We start from the raw sequence: 22,378 nt of genomic DNA on the forward strand, positions 1-22,378 counted from the left end.
TTAAAATACAATTTTGATTGCTTAAGAATGTGCTGGTTCTGTCTCTTTTCTTTTTTTTTWAAATCTTTCCTCTTTCATTTTAGATAGATGTTTAAAAAAAAAAAGCACACAGAAACCTCTATCAGTAGACTTCAGTTATTTAAAATATGATTGCATTAGTGTTCTTGTATGAGAGGGCATTAATGACAATTTTTACACATCTAATGCACTGCTTAATTTAACCATCTACTCTTCCTATGCTCTTGGAAAATATCGTAATATTATAACAATTATTTGTATGAAATTGGTAGAAATTCATAGATACTTCAGAGCAGTGAAAACTACAGGTGAATCTGTCACATAAATCATGTCATACCAAAGTTGCAATTCTGAGCAACTCTTTCCTCATTCTGGTAGTAGTTGCTGCATAAAGGGCACAAGTTCCACCCTTTAATCAAGATTAATGCATAGTAAGCTGCTTTTTCCCCCTCTACCTAGATCCTTTCTTCCTTGCAATTAGGGTTMATTAATTTGGAAAAAAATCTGCAAAAATGTCAGCCCAGATAAAGGTAATAGTGCATGTTCTTGGTTAAGTCTATTATTTCCACAACTGAATCATGTTTTTGGGGAGGGAGGGAGATTTATAATTCTCTTCTGTTGCTCTAAGAATTGTAATAGAATATTTTTGTAGTAGTGTAAATTAAGACTTACAGATAAAACATGTTTTAAGCATTTGTCAAAATTCTCTTACAGATGTTCCAAATAACCAARTATATACACCAGCAGCGATGTCAGCAGCAACTCAGGTAAAAAATAATCTAAGAGCATTTCTCCTGTTTTTCTCAAGTAAAACAAATTGTATTTGCTTGTACATTGAGCACTTCAGTACCCTTGCTTTTGAGTTGCTCTTACAGGCGATTAGCATTTGGGACACATAAAATCGTATAGCCCATCTTGAACCTTTTTTTTTTAAAAAAAAACCTTTTTTAGTTTGTTTTAGTACAAATTAAGTATGGGCTGGCAACCCTCTTGCTTGGATAATTGTTCTGCCACCTTGAAAATGACCATACAGAGGAAAGAATAATATGTTTATAAGACTTTTTTCTGCCCAATGTGTCCTGCCAGTGGAATTATATTAGGACAAGCAGCTTCATCGATGGAAAATCTTTCTCTGCAATAACAGGGAAAATGCTATGAACCTGGATTCATGTAAAGCTACTATAAAAACACGTGGTATTTAATTATATTTAATGATTTAAGTTTGTGAATTGAGTGACTGTTACTCACAGAAATAATAAAGCAGATAACATGGTACAACTTTTCTCTTAGAGCAACTATAAAATTATTATTGATGTGTCCAGTCCTAGCTCTAGTTGTACTAGAAGATCTCCTCAAACAATTAGACTGCTTCCTAGAAGTTATTCTCCAGTGACTTTCTAAGGACCAGGTTGTTGTGGGCCACGTACTGTTGTTACTTGCTTGGATACTTCTGCATGTATATACTATGCCAGGCTCTATCATTTTGCGAGTTTTATAACATTTTTTTGTAAAAGTTTTCTGTAAGAAATATAAACTTCCAGCTTCCATTCTGCAAACTGTAGAAATAAGTAGTCTTGTATTTACTTCAGATTAAAAAAAAAAAAAAAAAAAAAAAAAAAAAAAAAAAAAAAAAGAGGGAGGGAGAAAACTTCAATGTTTCTCTTTTGTCTTTTTCAGAGTGAAATTAAAGAAAGAAAATTCAAAATGATTGACCTAACAGAAGAAGAAAAACGAAATTCTAGCAAAGGTAAAAAGAACATTTTGTGAACTCACCTGTCAGCATCTCCCTAAACTTAAAGGGATAGACGTAACTATGAATTATTTTATTACATAACTTTACTCTAAAGAGAGTATAATTTTGTAGAATCATAAACCTGTATCCGTTTCTCAAAGAATAATTATTCTTCTGTTAGCAGCTGCGCTTGCATATGGCCATGATAGCAAATAAATGTTTTTTGGATATGAAAAGCAGTTCTTAAAGAATTTACTTTCTTATGGTGACTGTCTGTTCGCTGACTACAAATCTACCTAGTCCTGTCATAACCATTGCTCATACAAGGAGCAAACAGTTACACTTTGTCATAAAGACAAACTGTAATACTGAACATCCTTTTTACCTACTTGCTAATAAAGTCAAGTCACACTATGTCCTTCTTGCAAAGGATACTGCTCGGTGTAAACAAAATGGGCCCCTGTTCTTCATCTAACTAAGTRGAGACTTTTCTCAGCATGATAGGAACTGACCAGATATCATACTTGTATTTAAAATGAGGCATTTTCTTAATTCCTCGGAGGTTCACTTTGAGGTAAGGGATCAGATTCTTAGGGATTCCTAAGAATCCATTCTTAGGAATGGGAGAATGTTTCCATTGCATTGGAAACACTGACATTAAGTGCCCAAAGAAGGAGCAAAGGTTAAACAGAAAGAAACAAAATGTCAAAATATAGCACTTGTCACTAGCTGAGGTTGCCCTTGCCTGGTCACAACGTGCGTGCGTGTGTGTGTGTGTGTGCGTGTGTGTGTGTGTAAGGCAGAGATATTACAGGCAGTGACCAGATAGGCAGAAGACAAAGACCAAAGTGAAGCTGTRAGATAAGCTGACAAGAAGACAAGGAACAGCTGGGGCCATAAGAAACCCAGATAAGGAAAAGGGTGGGCAGTGTCTCACTCAGCACTTTTATTGAAGACTTTCAAAGGGTGAAATAAGATACTGGAGCAAAAGATCTCAACTTTCCACTCCTAAAAAGCAACATCCAAATCCMGATCAGTGTTGCCAGCGTCAGGAACCCAGTGGTCATTCGTGTTCCCTAGTTCTCTGCTGCACAACAAGTAGTCCAAGTGTCTGGGCACACGTGGCTCTGCGGCTGCGCATGGGCCCTGTCAGCTTCCCTGGAAAGCCACATGAAGTATTTCTTTTGTCTCCTATGTGCTTTGCCATTGAGCTTTGCTGCCTTGTTGGYTACCAATGGTAAAGTGATACCTCCTTAAAAAGGAGATGCAGCTAGAATAGTATCAAATTATATATAAAGTGGACCTTTTTGGATTAAGTTGTACCTATGYGTAAGGAAAAAAAAGAAAATTTGGCATCTCTTACTACAATCTGTTTGCATGTATATTAAGTCCCCCTTCTTGATGAAGTAAGCCTAGTGGGTGATAAATTTGTATTTTACTGTAGTTTTAAAGCTAGGTCCCAATTCTTTGTAATCACAATCAACAAAAATTCATACTAGAATAATGCAGTGATTTGGAAAAAAATCCAATTTAGTTGTGTAACTATATCTGCTTGGGAATTAGCTTGATCATTTGGAATGATTTATCACTTGTGTAAACTGCTGTGAGTAATATGCCATTCAGTTGCTTTGAAGTTTTAATAAAGGGTGAGTAACTATTGGGAACAATTTGAAAGTTGTTTAGTTGATATAACAATTTTGCTTCTGTGTGGGATTAAATAATATCTTTTTAATTTGCTTGAGATTTCTGTAACCTGTGGTTACAGGTGTTCATAGAATCATAGAAGGCTTAAGGTTGGAAGGGACCTCTAGAGATCATCTAGTCCAACCCCCCTGCACACACAGGGTCRCCTAGACCATGTGGCACAGGGCTGCGTCCAAGCGGATTTTAAAGATTCCAAAGAAGGAGACTCCMAAACCTCTCTGGACAGCCTATTCCAGGGCTCTGTCACCCTCACTGTCAAGAAATGTTTCCTTAAGTCCCCGTGGAACTTCTGATGCTTCAGTTTGTAGCCATTTCCTCTAGTCCTGTCGCTGGCCACCACTGAAAAGAGGCYGGCCCCTCCTCCTCACTGCCTCCCTTGAGGTATTTRTAGACACTGATGAGGTCCCCCCTCAGCCTCCTCTTCTCCAGGCTGAACAGGCCCAGYTCCCTCAGCCTTTGCTCACAGGGCAGATGTTCCAGGCCCCTGATCATCCTGGTAGCCCTGYGCTGGACTCTCTCCAGCAGCTCCACATCCCTCTTGTCCTGGGGAGCCCAGAGCTGGGCACAGTCTCCAGATGTGGCCTCACCAGGGCTGTGTATAGGGGGACGATCCCCTCCCTCGACCTACTGGAGAYGCTCTTCTTAATGCACCCAGGATCCCATTGGCCTTCTTGGCCACCAGGGCACACTGCTGCCTCATGATCATCTTGTCRTCCACCATGACACCCAGGTCYCTYTCTGTGGGGCTACTCTCCAGCAGGTCAACCCCTAATCTGTACTGGTCTCTGGGGTTATTCCTCCCCAAATGCAGGACCCTGCACTTGCCCTTGTTGAACTTCATGAGATTTCTCACTGCCCAGTTGTCCAGCCTGTCCAGGTCTCTCTGGATGGCAGCACCACCCTCAGAGCTATCAGCTATTCCTCCCAGTTTGGTATCTTCAGCAAACTTGCTGAGGGAGCACTCCAGCCCTTCATCCAGGTCTTTAATGAATAAGTTGGACAGGACCGGACCAAGGACTGACCCCTGGGGGACACTGCTAACTACAGGCCTCCAACTGGACTCAGTGCCACTGACTACCACTCTCTGTGCTCTGCCATCGAGCCAATTCCTAATCCATCTCCCCATCCACTCATCTATCCCACACTTCTGAACCTTGCTCAGGAGAACCTTGTGAGGGACAGTGTCAAAAGCTTTGCTCAAGTCCAGATGACATCAACTGCTCTGCCCTCATCTATCCAGCCAGCCACTCCATCATACAAGGCGATCAGGTTAGTCAAGCATGATTTCCCCTTGGTGAATCCATGCTGGCTACTCCTGAGCACCTTCTTCTCCTCCACCTGTCTGGAGACAGCAGCCAGGATGAGCTGTTCCATCACTTTCCCGGGGATGGAAGTGAGGCTCGCCGACCTGTAGTTGCCCGGGTCCTCCTCCTTGCCCTTTCTGAAGACCGGAGTGACGTTGGCTTTCTTCCAGTCCTCCGGCACCTCCCCCATTCTCCAGGACCTTCCRAAGATGATGGTGAGCGGCTCGGCTAGGACATCCGCCAGTTCCCACAACTCTCTGGAGTGCATCCGATCAGGGCCCATGGATTTGTGGGTGTCGAGTTTCCTAAGGTGCTCTCTGACCCACTCTTCCTCTACCCAAGGCAAGTCTTCCTCTCTCCAGCTTCTTCCTAGGGCCTGGGATTCTAGAGAGCTGCCCTTGGCAAACACCGAAGCAAAGGTGGCATTCAGCAACTCTGCTTTCTCTGTGGTTTTTTTTATTCAGGATGGACTCATTTTGTTCCAGCTTCACTTACTGGTAGCTAAACCAAGATGAGTCATTTTTTCCAGTTTAAAAAAAAAGGCTCTTGGTAGATTATTTTGTAAAGGCAGGGAGTTCTTTTCTGAAATTATCACATTTTACAATATGGAGGAACCCACAGCACGCAAGGTAAAATCATTCATACATGAATTGAAGATCTTTATAAAACTTTTTTGGTGAGCGGAAAAAAAATAATATCTAAAACTTGCATCTTGTTTGCAGGTAAAACAGAAAACACTCAGGAACCTGTTTTGCACAAACAGAATTCAAAGTCAGCGTGCCTCAGTTCAGCTTGTGTGAAGCTAACAGCAGAAACAGCAGATGAGGTACTTTCTTTTAGTCAGTTTTTGTACTACATTGATTTTAAWATGTGGTTTTGCATATTGCAGAATAATTTAGAGATTCATTGAARAAGACCTTTTAAAGAGGGAAAGAACCTGTGTAAAGTGTTTGGCTTTAGAACAACAAAGCTCCTTCATGCCACTAGAAGGCGGTATGGGAGTGCTCATGGAAGAGGGAAGCTCCCTCTGGAAATAATTACTGCCCAGAGATGCCATAGTGAGAAACAAACAAAAAGCAAGATAGAAAACAACATTTCTTCTCTAGAAAGCAGTAGTAAAATTAACCAAAATCTGTTATGTGACATAGACCAGATAATAATAATTGATAATTGAATTTGATGGAGGCACTTGCAGTTTTATTCACCTGCGCAATATTCACCAGTTCTAAAAGCAAGTTAACTAAGTATATGCACAGGTGCTTTCCATCTAAATTTACACTCCTCACACACCCTCCCCCTCCAAAAAAAGAGTCTAGAAATCATGTCASTGCAAGATGAGCCAAGATCCAAAGTAAGCAAGTATCTCTCTAGACCTAATGGTCATCTTTGCAGCAATCCTTTTCATAGAAGAAAAGTTGTTCTAAGATGGTATTACTGCAAGGAGTGTTTTGTGCAAGAGCATAGGAGATGGGCAGAAATTAGGTACTAGCAATGTGTTTAATCTTAATACATCCTAATAATMTTAATTTTATTGTTGTTTAAGTAACTGTTGCTGTCTTGGCGCCTAGGATCCCAAGCAGTTTCCACATCTTCCTCCACTACCAAGAACCCCTCTGTGTGCAGAACTTGCAGAAGAATTCAGGGACACTCCCTCCTCAGAAGCCTCAATTAAAAGTGGCCCAGGTGCAAAATCCAGAGGATTGCACTGTCACGGACCATTAAGGAAGTGGACCCAAAGTGTGCTCCCCTAGATAGTTATCATTTGTACCTGTGCCAAGAAAACTCCAGGGACACTTCTGCATCACGTTGGAAGAAAATAGGCACAGTAAGGGCTTTGCCTCTTCCAGTAGCTTGCTCTTTATCACAGCTTGCTATCCCAAAGACCTACTATTTTTGCCATTCACTCAAGAGATATATATGGATGTTATGGGCCCTTTTGTGATATACATTCTATTTCCCTAAGTCTTTAAAAGCTGTTGAAAGACTCTGACTGCCTCAGCAACTCGTCTGTTGCTGCTTCAGTGGGAGGTACCACATTTTTTTCTTGCAGTGAGTTTTATCAAAGCATTATTTGTGCTACAGACAATATTAACTTCCTCATGTTTCCTACTTGTTACAGTCTTACAGTAYGGACTTTATTCCATTAATTTTCTAAGCTGTTTTCTAATGCCTTAAATAAGGTGAAGGCTTTCTAAAAACTTACATCCACGTTTTTCTTTCTTGCATCTTTATTGTTACACCAGAAGGAGTTACAGGATATATGAAAGAATTAAAAATTATAATAGAAGTTTCTTCTATGTTAGTTTCTTCGAGTGACAGTAATGAACCATGAGTTTAAGCTGTTTTGAATGCTTGCAGAGGGATGGGCTCATCTTTCTTACTGTTGTTTTTAAAAATTATAGGAAGGATTCTTTAACTTTATGCTCTTTGTTAAATGGCACACGCTTCCCAAGTGTAAGTTTCAACAGATATGTTAGTTCAGACAACTTTGCTGTACCCACTCTGTAACAATTTTGAAGCTTCTAAAAACCACATAAAATTTATTAATGTTATGATAATAAAATACTTGATGCTTAAGTTCCTAACACCTATACATTTTTCCTATTTTTAACAGATATTTTATTGCAAGATTTGCAAGATTTGTTGAACTTTTCTCTCATTCTGGGTGGAATATTTTACCAAAACACAGTAAAATAACCCCAGTATATTGATTTAAGTGTTCTGAACTTCTGCCTTGCAATGTTTCTGCTTTTTAGTGTTGAAGAAGAATCTGAAAGTATTTGTGGAGGAAAAAAATGTCAGATTCATGGCTGCTATTGAGTATTCCAGTAGTTTTGGGCTTCTCTCCTTTGTTCCTGTGATTAGAAGGCAAAGGTTTTATTGGGTTTGGGAAAACTGTGTGTGGGAACTGGAGAGTTTTGTTTTGGATTAATTGTAGTACTCATCTGTACTGTTGTCATCTCAGTGCAAACCAGGAGCTTGGGCAGGAGCACATGCAGGAGTGGCTGCTCTGTTTCGAACATTACTTCTCCCGCAGCCAAGCTTCTGAAATCAGTGCTTTTACAATAACCTTTTAAAAATCACAGCTTTTTCTGCAAATAAGGAGAAAAGACCTCACCAGTAATCTACTTATCACACATGCGTACGTTACTCAACAGCTACGCTTGTGAGACTGTGCTCTTAGTCCTTCAGTAGGCTGTCACCTTGACTTACCTGCAAGATCTTTATTTAAGGATAAAAATAACCAGCTTGCGGTTCTAACACAGGCAGGAGAACTTAATTTTTCCTGTTCACATAGATACTCAACTACGTCTCATCCAACACAGCACACATACATCCCAAGCTTAAAGACAAGGTAAGACTGCTGAACGTATTGCGCTTGCTATTTCTGTTTTAACTTTATTTTCATGTACAATTTCAGAATATATAAAGCATAGAAAATGGTATATTTTAAAGGCTTATTAAGTAGAAAGAATATTCTAAAACATGTTTGTCCTACTAAAATCTAGTTCAAACTTTTTTTGCTATTTATTTTCTCTGTACACAGAATACTCAAGTCTGCGCTGTTTCAGGTGGCATCAGCTATACATTGCTGTTTGTACATTGTGGTATACGTGAATGCTCTTCCTTTTTAATTAAAAGGGACAGCATTTTTATGGTGGAAGCAAGCTGTGCACATGGATATATACATCTTTAAATAATTGCTCTATAAATGACCAAAGCAGGAAACTGAAGAAGGCTCTCTTCAAAACCAATGGCACAATAGCTTAGCTTATAATTTTATAGAACTTTCTTCTATAAAGTAGTATTTTAAATCCAAACAATTGCTTTAAAAGYTCCCTTTTTTATGTTTGAATAAAACTAGCAAAAGTCTAGTTTATAGTCCATCTACTTCCAACCTTATGCCTGCATCTAACTATTCAAAACAACTTCTGCGTGCTAACGAAACCCAGGTTTTGAGGGGATTCAGCCAAGTGTAGTAATGCTGCTCTTTAACAAGTGGGCTATTAAGAATTGAAACTGAGAAGGTTCCTTGGCTAAGAGGGAAAGTCTCTGGGGAAAAAAAGCATCCTACTAAACTGCTGAAAAAGCATTTCACTCGGGCTGATCTTTTWTTCACTTTGTTGTCCTACTTCTTTGTATAGCTAGTTATCACTCTTGATGGGCATTATTTGCTCGCAAAAGACCAAATGAACAATATTATTTATATTGGAAGCAGTTCTCATACAGTTAGCTGCCTGAACTTCTACTTTGTAAGAGACTGAGTATAAATTATTTGAARATGAATAGGTCAACCCATTAGCTGATGCAATGCCGTAGCATCAATTTAAATGGAACTACAGTATTTTGTAATAATGGATTTGTTTTACATTAAGTATAAAAGCTTATTCAAAATCTATTTACTATTCTATTGCCTGTAGTAGGGGTGCAACTGTAGTGAATGTACTGGAATAAATATATGGTTAGTGCTTTTATAATGTCACATATGTGTTTAAACATCAAAGCTGTGACTAACCAGAAAAAGCCACTTCATTCACTCTCCACACTAGTCTCCAAACTCTTAAATCACCATCAAGCAAAGCCAGTATTACACTGCTGAGCATTTAAGCCTGGTATTACAGTACATATAAAATTATTTAAAAATAAAAGTCACCAAGGCATTTTGTTTTGAAAAATTATAGTGGAAATCATAAACATAGTATTTACACCCCAATTTATGTAGGAGTGCTTAGTTCAAGTAAAATCCACAGAGGAATTTAGAATGAAATTTTTAAAGGCTGATTTTCTAGTGAGCAGACTCAAGGAGTGCTTTTTCAAAATGATACATTAGACATCAAGTTACTATATATCCAAATTTTGCTGTAGTAAATATGCAGAGTTTTTTGGCCATAAAAACAAAAAACAAATTTGATGGTGCTTCATCTCCAACTTAGAAATTTGCAGGCGCAGGCAAGGTAAGTATTTTCCCCCCAGACAGACCGTGCACAATACAAAAGTGGAGGGATCCACGAGATTCTACGGGGTATCTCTTGGCTCAGGCTATTCCAGTCCCAAGTTGTGCAGTGAAATTGCTGGTAATTTCTCCTCCCAGAGGCTCTGTACACTGAAACTAAACRTGAAAGAGGACTCGTCTGCCAGAGTACAAAAAGGAATTGTTTACTTTTGCAAGGCAAGTGGTTTCAATAAAAGCTTGATGGCACTTAGTGCACACTATAAATAGCCGAGTGCTGTTCCCCTCTTCAAACACGCACACGGAGGGCTGCTTTGGGCTTCCACAGGTGTTTTTACACTGTGATCCAGGCTTCCCTTTTTAACCCCCTCTTTATCCCATCCCAGAGGGAGAGATCAGGCACAAGAATATGGTTAATATATTGCTTAAATATTAATAACCACTTGCTTTCTTTGTAATCTAATCGAGGTCAGGAATAAACTGTTAATGTCTAGTTAAGGGGGAAACATTTATGATGAGGAAATAGGCAAAACCTAACAGCTTGCTTGTGTGCTGCTCACACCCTTGACCTAGAGATGCCAAGTGTGCCATTAGACCTGCAAACAAATGTTGTTCTGCTTCATATCAAGAACACAGTACGTTTTTAAAGAAACAATAGCTTTACTACAAAACCATGTAAATGATTATATACAAAATGATTATTGGAATTTGGTTTTGTACTGTAGTAACAGAAACAGCTGCTGACATTTATTTCCGTTTCCTTAATACTAGGTACATAACGCCACTGATCAGGGTAAAGGCAAATGCAATCCAGGCTAAGATGAAGGAATAGCCATACTGGCCTTGAGAAACTTCCACGTTGTAGTGCCTGCTCTTGTGCAGTTCTTCGTGCCTATCTGTATAAATGGAAGCTGCAATCATAACACACAGACCTGCAGGAAAAAGAAAACAGTGAAGCTTAGCAAAAAAAATRCACATAAATAATAAGTAAATAAAATATATAAAAATATGCATAGCAACTCTTCGCCGTCTCTTCTGTCAGCTGCTGCCACTTGCACCCATATCCCTTTCTGTAGGCACTCATTTTCCATAGTCTGACTAAACTGGGAGTAGTTCAGGACATTCTTTACTGGTTTTTGGGAAAGGATTTTATTTCAAGTGCTGTGGGTTTATTATTTGCAATGAAAGCAAAATAATTCTAACTATCTGGATAATAAAGACTAATACAATTATGAAAGTACCTGCCTGTGGCAATCACAAGGTTGTGCAAGAAGTTGAGAATCTAAGATCCTCTCCCTTCAAAGTTTAAAGGGCTTTACTTCTGAGCAGTGATACTATTACATATGTTTTAACTGCGTAAACAGTATAGAGTGGAACAGTTCAAATTTCAAGTAGATACGTAGGACAAGCTATGACTTCTGGAGCTCTACCACTTTTTCATGCAGCTCATTACTCTTGAAACCCTTTTTTTCCCCTCTTCCTTTTTCTACTTAAATCTAAGCCTCACTGAGGCTTAGTGTCAAAAATCACTCACATGACAGGAGCTGGATAATAGAAGTTAAGACAAATCTTTCTCCTTGTTTTAGACGGAAGAGTTGAAGAATGAAAACCAGAAATGCCACACAACAGAAAATAGTAGACAGGATCATCGTAGCCTGAACAGCCTGAATTGATTGATAATCTGTGAAAATAAAAGCAGCCTTGATTAAAAATGCAATTCTTCACCCGAGTCCCCCTGCAATGACTGCGTAGCCTGGTCTCTGGGTTCATCAGCTGCTGCCAGCAGGTGCGGACGCATTGCCTGGCATGGCGCTTTCCTGCTTCCTGGGCATTAATGCAGCCAGCTTCACAAGCTGCTTTACTTCTTCTCCCCATGTCCTCTGCTTCCATCTCTGTGCTAAGGGCAGTGCCACGACCAGGTGTCTAAGGGCTTATAAATGCAGAATGGGGAGTCATGCCTTTCACGTGGCCTGGGGACAGCTCTACCCAGTAAGATTTAACTGGACAAGACTGCAAACAGCATAAATAACATAAAGTTCCATTTTTCTCTTGACAATTAACTCCCTATAACCTGGAGCTAAAATATTCACAATTTTTTTGAGTACCAGATGCTGAAATGTAAAATCCTGCTAACTGTAGTATAGATAGGCCCTCAACCAAGTCAATGCTCAAGCAATTGTTATTTTGTAGGTATATAGCTGTTTAAATCAACTTCAATATACAGCAAGACTGAAAGCATATCATAAATGTATCAGTTCAAAAGAAAACATTTTTATTTTAYTTATTTTGCTAAAGCAGGACAGATTAGACTATCTGTGTGCTGTTGTGATCTCTTTGTGAAAACTGTAGTTTATGTTCTGACTTCCTTTCCCCTCTCCCATTCCTGTATGTGTTTTAGGTTCAACTTCTGAAGTTAAACTTTAATTCTGACAGTCATATTCTATGACTTTAGAGCCCTTGGCAAATGACTTCACTGTTTTTATCTGGTTTAATTTTTGAGAGTTCTCTAGAACTCTTCTTTGCTAGTTGCTTGTTTAATTCTTTTCTACAGTGCTTTGAGGGCACTTGGTTGCCCTTTCTGTTTTCCTTATATAGAAACTTTTGGAACAGTTTGCTTGTCCAAAATGAAAAGTCAGTATTAAAGGGTTTAGAAGGCTTGAGTATTTAAAGTGTACAATTTTTCTGAAGAAGCTTTATAGTTTATGATTTTCTGATGCCACTGCACCTGCAAAATTCAGCAGTGATTTCACACCATTTCCTGCTATCGGGACCAAGACACTCACCGTTGAATTCGTCGGTAATAGCTGTACAGGTGCTAGTATTGGTGTCACACATTCTCCACACATCTGTAGAAAAATTATCTCCTACCCACCAGGCCTGCAAAAGAAAAGCSAAGGAATCTGATAGGAAAATAAAAAACAGAAACAAAACCCTGCTGGTTGGATGTATCAACTGGAATAAACTTCTGTTCATTTTTGCTACTTAACTTTCCAAACAAGATTTCAGATCTAATGGATTTAGAAGAAATTCTGACAGGTGAGACCTTAAGGAAAAGAGCAGAGCGAAGGGGATACTCTCCCATGTCTTGGACTGAGTGACAAACCAGAGGCCTCAGGGATTAGAAAACACTTTGTGTTCCCCAGGCAGAACAGTTCCTTGCCACTGCTTGAGATTGGGATTTGGGAATCAAYGGGCAAAGGGATGATACTAGGGGCCTTTCTGAATGTGTCCTGGGAACTCTGCAGTTGACTCATTGAACTGACCAGGAATCTGCAGCATCAGTTGGTATCTGTTCAGACCTAAGTAAGTTAAAGCAAAGCACCTCATAAAAGCTTGAACTTTCTGTATTTATTAATGTTTTGACGGGCATTTTTGTGTTAGGCTTACATGAAGTAAAAAAGGACAAGAAGCAATAATCTTAACCCAGAASAACAAGGGATTTTCCACTGTCTGGACAGTAATTTTGGATGTTCAGTGAACGCTGAATACTTAAGGCAACTAAATAAAATCTGCTTTGTTCTGCTGCCGATTCCAGGGTACTGTTCCTAGCAACCTACTTGGAAAATGCAACTCTTATTTTTTAACTTGTGGGAAACATCAGGGTAATATAACTGTGAAAGAGCAGCTTTGACTATAAATTTTCTAGTTCCTGACATTAAATGAATCAATCTCAGCTTTTAAAACCCAATCATACTCTCAGTGTGCAAGTGCAGGGTTACACAACAGCAGCACACTGGAAGTGGCTCGTTAACATCCCACTGCGATCCTGCTATTTTGATGTTTTAACTTTGAACACAAAATGGTCCCATAGTGACTGAAGAGATTTTTATGGTATCAGCCCTGCAAATGCTGCAAGAACTCCACACAAGTGGTATTTCCTCAGGAAATCCACTCCAGTTACAAAAGCCAACCGGGCCTTTGTTCTGACTTGAGTTGGAAAAACACAATTTTAAAATATGAATTCTGATAGCATCTGCTACTGGAAAAGGCATTCAAGAACCCTCACAGTTTTCTGTGCACCTTTTCAACAGTCCTGTAATTATGACATTAGGGGTATGAGTTGCAATACCACTGGAATATCATGTTTAAGAGAAATCATTACTTTCCAGGATGAACTAAGCTATTCATTTGGATTTTGYAATCAGAGTCCAATATATTTTTTTTCAACTTTAGGTGCTGCATAATTCCCTCAGCATGATATTCATGAATATATAAAACCTCTGAAGACCATAAAATCTAACCAAAGGTAACCACCTTCTATTTTAAGTTTGTAAGTTTTAAAAAATAACTAATGACACAGAGGACAAGTTGTGTATTTTTGCAGTTTTATTTGTATGTAGAAGGTCTGAACTTAGAATAATTTGCCCTTCCACTGTCCTAGCTCCCTAAATATTCAAATGGAACAGGTTAAAACAACCTGCCTTTAGTGCTCAATTAATGACCTGCTTCAATGCAACAAATCTACCAGCTGACTGCAAGATAACATCTAAGTTTGCAATTTTGCAATAAAGAGGTCTGGGTATTATATCATTTCGTTTAAAGCACAGCCTTGGAAAAGTGTATGGGATTTGAACCAGCTTCACTGAATATGGTAAAATACTTCCAGTACAGATTTTCTTTTAATCCTAAAAGCCTGAGCACACACATTCTTAGAGAAAGAAACGCTACAATGCGCAGTTAAGATGAGCACGATCMGGATAGGCAGGCAGTTTCAGAAAGRGGAAGATATGAGGAGCTAAACATAAATTTTGGAAGATAAATTCTTCCTGGAAACAAAGAAAAGGTAATCAGAAAAGCAAAGTAATTCTAAAAAATTGTGGAGAAATTACTTCAAGTAAACGGAAATAGTTCTTCGTGTCTCTCTCAGAATTCCATTAAGCATCTTGAACAGTCACGTCTACAGAAAATGTGTCTTGGCTGGTGCATAAATCATGAGCTATCTGACTTCATATGTATGACATAAGAGGGTAAGAGGTTTTTCCCCCTTTCCCTCAGATCTAGCTGAACCAAGAGCTGTAGCTCCAGCCCCCAAGCACGGCAGTATCTGCAATCACCTTCGCCAGCTGAGAAGCAACCAGGAGGAAGATGAGCTGCACAACACAGACTCGCACGTGAGCCCGAATGCAAGCGGAGCACTCACKTGTATTGTCTCATCCGGCTAATGCAGCAATGTGAATGTTCAGGGTAGGTCTTTTTTTGTTTGTTTTACCAAAAAAAAAAAAAAAAACAACCAACAAGCAGACTGCTGTGGTTAACAATGTTAAATGCTTTCAATAAGCAAGACAACTAAAGAAAGAAAGAAACACTACTGCAGGCATGACATTATAAACACAACTAAGAGGGCAAGTACTTATTTCATATACACTTTGGGACACTTTGGTTTTGCATGGCTTGTGAGAAGTGGGGGATTTGACGAAGGTACAGAAAAAGATACAACATAGGCCATGTAAGCTTGTTGGTCTGTTTTAAGTGGTTTTGAAGCAAAGCTGCCAGCTCTATTTTTAATCACATAATATTAAACRTTAAAAAATGACTTTAGGACTAGACTTTTTTTTCCTTAGATATTGCATATTCAAAACGTAATACATTTTTTTTCTGATAATAAACTATTCGGATTTCTAATGTTCAATATATACCCAGAAAATAATCTGAAATGCAGTACRACAAAACTGTATAAAGCTTCTGACCTGGGTGCCCTAGGGACAAGCAGGAGGAATCCAACTTACATTGTCAATAGTTGAGATGAACAGCAGCGCTGCTGAGGTTATATGAAACACAATAATGAAAGCCAGAAGAATCAGCATCCTTGATGTGAGGAGGCGTTAGTCTGAGACAAATCTGTTAAAAAGAAGAGCATATAGGATCAGGATTTACAAGCGCTAACTRTTGTAATGCCACCTTGGCAGCAAGGTCACCCTGGGTGTAATTCAGAGCAAGGTGCTTGGGAGGATCCGCAGTGTTGGGTGTATTTTGACTTCACAGCACTCTCTTTCCACAGGGAGAAGGATCACACGTGAGGCAGAATACACATCAGCATGACAGCTTTTAGCTATGCATGGTAAGTAACCCGAGTTATTGGCGTTAAAATGAACCTTCACCCAAAAGCCAAGGCGAGAGGTGCCCTTTGCAGCCAGGTGGCCGCAGTGCTGCTCACTGCAGTGTTACACACAGAGAAGGGTCTCTRTGAGCTTCCTCAGCAACCAGGTCCAATGCACTTCCCTGCTGACGTTTAGGGAAGTACTTTTTAAATCAGAGCCTCATTTGCTTGTGTGCTACTGGATTTGGGGAKATCTTGTTTCAACAATGCTTTCAAAGTGGGAAGAAATGCAGACTGCAAGGTTCCTGGTAGAACAAAATTAAGTATAATATCCTAGATCTAGGCACGGCTATGATGTGCCTTATGTTTCATATAGCTTGTCCTTAGGAATAGCACAGCACAAAAGTTTTAGCCTTTACTAAGCAACTTAAGGCTATCGTTTTCTTCAATACGTTGCTCTGACAACTAGGGTTGAATAAACTAGGGAGTTGTGTAACACTCCAGTGAGTTATTTTCAGTCCCTTGATGCTCTTTCCAGTCCAGATATTATCTTTTCACCTTACCTAGCTTACCTGAGAGCATTTCATGTCTCATCTGAAAAAATGTTATGTAGAAAGGAAGTTGCTGGGTGCAGACTCACCGACTTAAATAGGATTGAATCTCGATCCCCAGAAAATCTATGGGCCCGTAACAAGCACTTTAGGGATAATTACTATTAAAAACATACTGAAACGTGCAATTTTCGGTATATCCATTATCATCTTCTTTTTCTTGTATAAAAATACTTGCCAATTAACGTAAGCTATATTCTACAAGGACCAATATTTTCTTTGGATTAAATGTGTACCATTCTTTAGTATTGTCTGTGTGTTACCAATGGCTTCTCCACTTTCCTACCTTTAATAGTATTCTCTATCAAATGGACCTATTCATGGAACAGAACAAGCACGTGGAAGAGGTTGCTATATATATTTTTTTTTAAAGACCATATATATATATTTTTTCCAGTCCAGCCTTCTCTCTGTTACTGCTCTTTGCCAGACTGATGAACTACACATACTGTTAAGTAATGCAGATGGAGAATCCAACCAAATAAAAGGATTACTTTGACAGCATTTTTAAAGAGAATAGCAGCACCACTGGCATTCTCATCGTTCTAAAATACAATTACACTGCAGAACTTTAACAAAAAGATAAAAGCCAGCATATAAACATGCTGAATAGAGAAGAGACGTTCCAGACAGCCTTTATGCCTACACAGGAGCGCAGCATTTCGCTACTGCTATACAGCATCATAATAAGGAHAAAGCCAAACAACATAAAATTACATTACAGAAAATATAAATTAATCTGAAAAACCTTTCTCTGTACCTACTTGGAGTGATCATATTGGAAAGGTAAGTTGAAAAAAAAGGATGGCAACAACTCGGTGTTTATTCCTTCCCAATTCTCACTGTTGAGCTGTGCCTTTCCAGGCACAACGACCAGAAGCAGCAGTTTCCTCCAAAGAGCTGATGCTGCCACATGACTCAAGGGCCTCTGAACCCTGCGCTCATCATCTGCTTCTATAAATGTCACTCGTGGCTGACTACTGAGCCGTTTTTGAATGAAAGGAAGGAAGAAGGAAAGGAAGATATTTTGTGGTCTTGTGCAACGCCACAGGCAGATACTTTCACCGCGGATTGCCGCAGCCTCCACGCAGCACCGTCCTCTGCAGCGCCGGGGCTGCGGCCTCGCCGCTGGCAGCGCAGCCGGCTGAGCAGGCGTGAACGCTGCAGTCCTCGGCCATATAAGGAGAGAGAATTAAACCGGCCCGGGATGATTTTCAGGATAACAGTATGATTTTGTTTTATTAAACAAGGCATCACGGAGTGAGACAGGCAAAAAAAAAAAAAAAAAAAAGTAACCTAATTGAAACCAATCTTGCAAAATTAAGATTTGCCAGCCCAGAAAAATCTGTTTAATCCTCAGTCAAGTGAATGTTTTTGTTTAAATGCCTTTGGGCATAAAAAACACTTTAAAAAGCACGATAAACACGTATGGGCTATGAGAAGATACTGTAGGTTTTACCTAAATACAGTCAGGATTAGATGAAATGTTTTGTTCTGTGTTGATGAGAATTTATTGAAGTCTTAATACAACTAATTTTCTATGATCTCAGGTTATGAGCCTTTATTTCAAGTTAAATGTTTTAAGACTGTGAGAAAGTAAAATAGAGCAGTGGGAATCACTAGGGAAAGACAACCACCTCCTGGTACCCAACTGTCACACCCGAGCGCGGCTGGGATCCTGGAAGGACACCAAAAGATCCATGGGCATGTCGCCATCCTGGTGACTTTGTCCTTGGAGAGCAAGAGGAGCCCCTTGYCCAGCAGGAAGGCCCAGGAGGCGGGCGTCTCCCGGCTGCGCTCTGCAAAACCCAGCATGGGAAGCAGAAAGCGGCTCCGTGCTCCCAAAGCGGGGCCAGGACGACGAAGTTCCTGCGGGAGCCGCCTGCCCTGCGGCGGCTGCAGCTTCACCCCAGCAGCGCGGTGGGCTCCTTCAGCCTCGGCCTCCGCCTTGCCAGGGCCTCCGCGAGCAGCTCCCCACCTGCGACAGGCATCTCCCTGCCCCTCCGCGAGCACGTAAAGGACATGAGCGTGTTTGCACACAGAGAATTTCTGAGCACAACACCCAGATTTCTTCATGTTTGAGTTATTAGTAAGCCAAGCCCTTGGTAGCAGCCTGTTTTGCAGGGCAGCTGCAGCCCTGTGCGCTGGGTCCCTCGGTAGCTGCTCCTCGAGAGCTCTGCTCAGGCTGGTGCTGGCTGCAGCTCCCCGCTCTGCTCCGTGTCACAACCTGGCTCTCAAAACAGGGGCTCCGGCAAGAGCAAATAAGCTGGCACTGCAGCTCACCTGCCTGGCTGATGCTGCCAATGTGTTTGCTAGTAAGAACAAGAATATATTTTGGCACTCTAATATTGCACACTGTGGCAAGTAAGCCAGAATCTACAAACAACTCTCCTAAAAAAATGCATAGAAATCATCAGGCTTTTCAAATAAAACCKAGGTATGAATGTGAAGAGATTTTAACATTTATTTCTTTTTATATTATTTATATTGCAGATTTGGAACTACTGCCCTCATTATCACCCTCATTATCACCAGTATGAAAACGTTTACGAGGATTGCTCAACTCTTGTTTTAGGCTCCATAGGTAAGTACATTGGTACTGGCCAAGCAAACCTTCCTGAGCAAAGTCATGTTTTATGCTCTGTCATTGGAACCAACCAACACACACTATGCTCTCAAGTCAAGGTATTTATATATATGTATTTTAAGTAGACTGCCATTAAGCATGCATGGAGACTGCAACAATACAAGAGATATTGTCCGTCTTTTCCCAATTAGTTTGAGTATGCCAAAAAAAATCAAAACGACTTTATGGGACCTGCTACAGATGTCTTTGTAGAAGCAATGGTGCCACTTGTTTCAAAAGTGCATGTCGAAAGGCAAGAGACAACAGTCCCAAGTTACAGCAAGGAATATTCCAGTTGTGAAAACTGTTTTCCTTATTGCTAATGAGCGTGGGTAAGCACTGCACTGGGGCCCACGAGGCTGTGGAAACTCCAGTCTTGAACATTTTCAAAATTGACTGATGCCCAGGGCATCCTGAGCTAACTCCCTGCTTAAARCAGGATATGAAACCTTCTGTCTTTCCCAGTGAATCTGCAGCTATTTCAGGAACTGCCCTATACCAACCTCCAAAAAAGCACTGGGAAAAAAGATCATTAATAAAATTGTTCTTATTTCACCACACAACATATTTAAACAAAAAAAAAAAAAAAAAAAAAAAAGGAAGAGCACTGGAGCTCAGAATGAATTCTTCAGTTGCAAGCCTCAGTATTTAATAGCACTTTACAAAGTGTGTTGCAAGACAGAACCGCAAACATAGAACTGAGCTAACATGCCCGCTCCCCCTGAAGTCAGACATAACGAGCTATTCGTTAAGCTAGGAGCGCACCCACCTAGACTGTGGTAATAAGGTTTCCTACGGATGCTGTAAGTTGCTGGACACTTGCATAAAACAGGCTGAAAACAGAAGGCCAGTTACATTAACAAGCGYTTTTCCAAATAGTACAAGAAAGTTGTTTCTGGATATTACTATATTGCCGCCCCATTTCGTATAGGGAGGAAAAGTACAGCGCTCACTCAYACTTATCTTTAACCTTTCCAGGAACTGAGCCTATTGGCAGCAATAATTTGCACTTTTGTGGTTAAAGCCTGACATGCTGTACAAGACGTGGCCAAGAGGGACCCCTGCCATTACCTTCAGGCCTGGCGCAGAGGTAAGCATCTTTTACAAGTAAAAGTAAAGTAAAACCGTGTAATAATCAGGGAGCTACAGACTGAAAAAAACAAGTATCCAGTCCAGGGCTCCCAAGTCATGGCAGAAATGTCTTGCCTCTCTATACCAAAATTGCAATGATACATTATGCCACACACCTTTCCACTTTACCCAAGGTAAATAAACAAGCCAGCTTCGGTCTATCTGTAAGACAAAATCTTTTTTAATGCCCAGTAGTTCAAACAAACAAACAGAACTGTTTGAAATCTCTCTGTTGTTCAGTACAGCAAKCAAGCAAAAAGGAAAACTCTGTCCTTGACAGTTCTTAGCAACTTCTTCACACTATTTTCCAGTCTAGCTGGGATCTCCATGATCCAAGTTCTCACTTCTTCCTAAGGGGTTGTGTTCTGCTGTCCATTTGTTTTGCACCTTGGTGCATACTCGATTCTTGCAAGCAAAGCAGCACGAGCACAGTACAGGATGTTCATCCCGTGCTCGCACACTCTGAGAAGACTGCAGTGGCTCCTACCTCCTCGTGAGCTGTTCCTAAGTCCACTCTTTTTATCATCTCTGCCTCAACGTAGACAGTCTCACTCAGCACAGACACTCCTGGCACATAACCCCGAAACCCCACGAGGACCTGGCAAAATGCTGCCTGCTTTGCACACACCAGGTCACCCACCCCAAGGGTGCTACACCTAAGGAGACACCCCGAGGCCGGGGCGAGGATCCTGCCCAGCAAGCTGCATACCTGCAGTTTCTGCACACGGGTCTGGCACGGCAGCGAGAACAGCAGGTCTGCGGGCCACCAGCGAGGATYTGATTCAGCTGAACTTCCTTGAGATCACTGGCGTGGAGTTGAATCACAGCAAGCCTTTGTAATTATCAATTCCTCTGCCCTTCAGTGCTGTAATTAAGACAACATATCTGAAGTTAGAAGAAAAAGCTTGTATGTTGGTGGCATGGGAAGTCTGTCATCTTGTGATACATCACAAGATGTTTGTATTTATATGATAATCACTTCACTTTACTCTGGGCTCTTGTGCCACATCTCATGGTGTCTTATGACATCGCACAGAGTCAGCTCATGTTTTGCCTGCACTGTTGTCCCTAAACTTGCATAAAATATCCTGGTTTGTAAGGAACAGAATGATACTGTTAAGCTGCTTTTTTTTTTTTTTTTATCAGATATGAAGAGTTCTGTTTTTCTTCTTGAACGAGTCTCAGAAATGGAAACAAAACTGAAATAGGTTGAGACAGCAGAGCTTTTCCCAAACTAGCCACAACTTTGAGGAGTTCACCTAAGGCCTAAATATCAAACAACATAAAGGGCAAGAAAATCAGGAAATTTAACACCAACAGAATAATTACACTAGTTGAAACAACTCACTTCAGTTTCATTATTCCTCTTCCCAAGTTAATTCAAGAATTGGGAACACCAATATTACAGGAAATAAATTACTGACTGACATTCCTTAAAATGAGGCAGACAATACCAAGACTCTCACGCTTTCTTTCTACGCTTTTCAATTTTCTCATAAACTGACTAGCATAGAAACCTGGCCATCGTGGTGTGTTTTTTGTGCTTGATTATCTGCTGATGAGCACTTTTGGCAGTTCCTTCTTTCTTTGTTCTGCGGGAGGCTACTCTAGATTCCTGCAGTCATCTTTCCTCCCCCTCYACCGCTCTTATCTGCTTGTCAACTGGATATATCAGTTTTAGTGGCACCTCGCCAGCTGTTCTTTCATTAAGTGATACTGAATCACAACTTCCTTGAGATGCCTGCAGCGCTTCACACCGCTGGTATCATCTCATTCTGGTTAATTCTTCTCGTACCAGTCACACTTCTATTTTCAGTCCTTAATGGCTTGCAAAACGCTAGCGCACATGACTGCATCTGTGTTGCCCTGGCCTCACTCAGGGGCTGTGGCATCTGTACATTAATCCCTCCTTTGAGTAATTTCAATTGGATCATCTGCCTGTTGTGTTTGTTGCTGCAGAGTTAACCAGGGCAACTAGCACATGATCGAGCTCTGCCAGAGTGGCCCGAGAGGCACCCAACACAGCAGCCCTCAGTCACTCCGTCCCTGGCGTTTCTGCAAGGCCAATGTGGGCATTTTCCAGGGCTCCTTAAGCTGTGACACATTTGCATTCTTCCCTAGGAGACTCCTACACGCAGAGAGAAGTGTGGAAAAGCATAAACACATTCTCATGATTCCTTTCTTTCTTTCTTTTCTGTTCTTTCTGCTCTTTCTTTCTTTCTTTCTTTCTTTCTTTCTTTCTTTCTTTCTTTCTTTCTTTCTTT

General features: G+C 40.4%; 1 protein-coding gene across 1 annotated transcript; it reads right to left on the minus strand.

Moving 5' to 3' along the window:
• Nucleotides 1-8,183: 8,183 nt before the first annotated feature.
• On the minus strand, nucleotides 8,184-20,960 carry EMP2 (epithelial membrane protein 2). The gene is made up of 5 exons (XM_026051965.1): nucleotides 20,824-20,960; nucleotides 15,436-15,547; nucleotides 12,493-12,586; nucleotides 11,244-11,390; nucleotides 8,184-10,641 (listed from the first exon to the last, which is right to left on the minus strand). The coding sequence occupies exons 2-5, from the start codon at nucleotides 15,511-15,513 to the stop codon at nucleotides 10,457-10,459; spliced, it is 504 nt and encodes a 167-aa protein (XP_025907750.1). The 5' UTR covers nucleotides 15,514-15,547; nucleotides 20,824-20,960; the 3' UTR covers nucleotides 8,184-10,456.
• Between the last annotated feature and the right edge of the window lie 1,418 nt (nucleotides 20,961-22,378).

Source organism: Nothoprocta perdicaria, unplaced genomic scaffold (genome assembly GCF_003342845.1).
Source record: "Nothoprocta perdicaria isolate Ctin4 unplaced genomic scaffold, notPer1 scaffold_81, whole genome shotgun sequence".
NCBI classification, from domain to species: domain Eukaryota; kingdom Metazoa; phylum Chordata; class Aves; order Tinamiformes; family Tinamidae; genus Nothoprocta; species Nothoprocta perdicaria.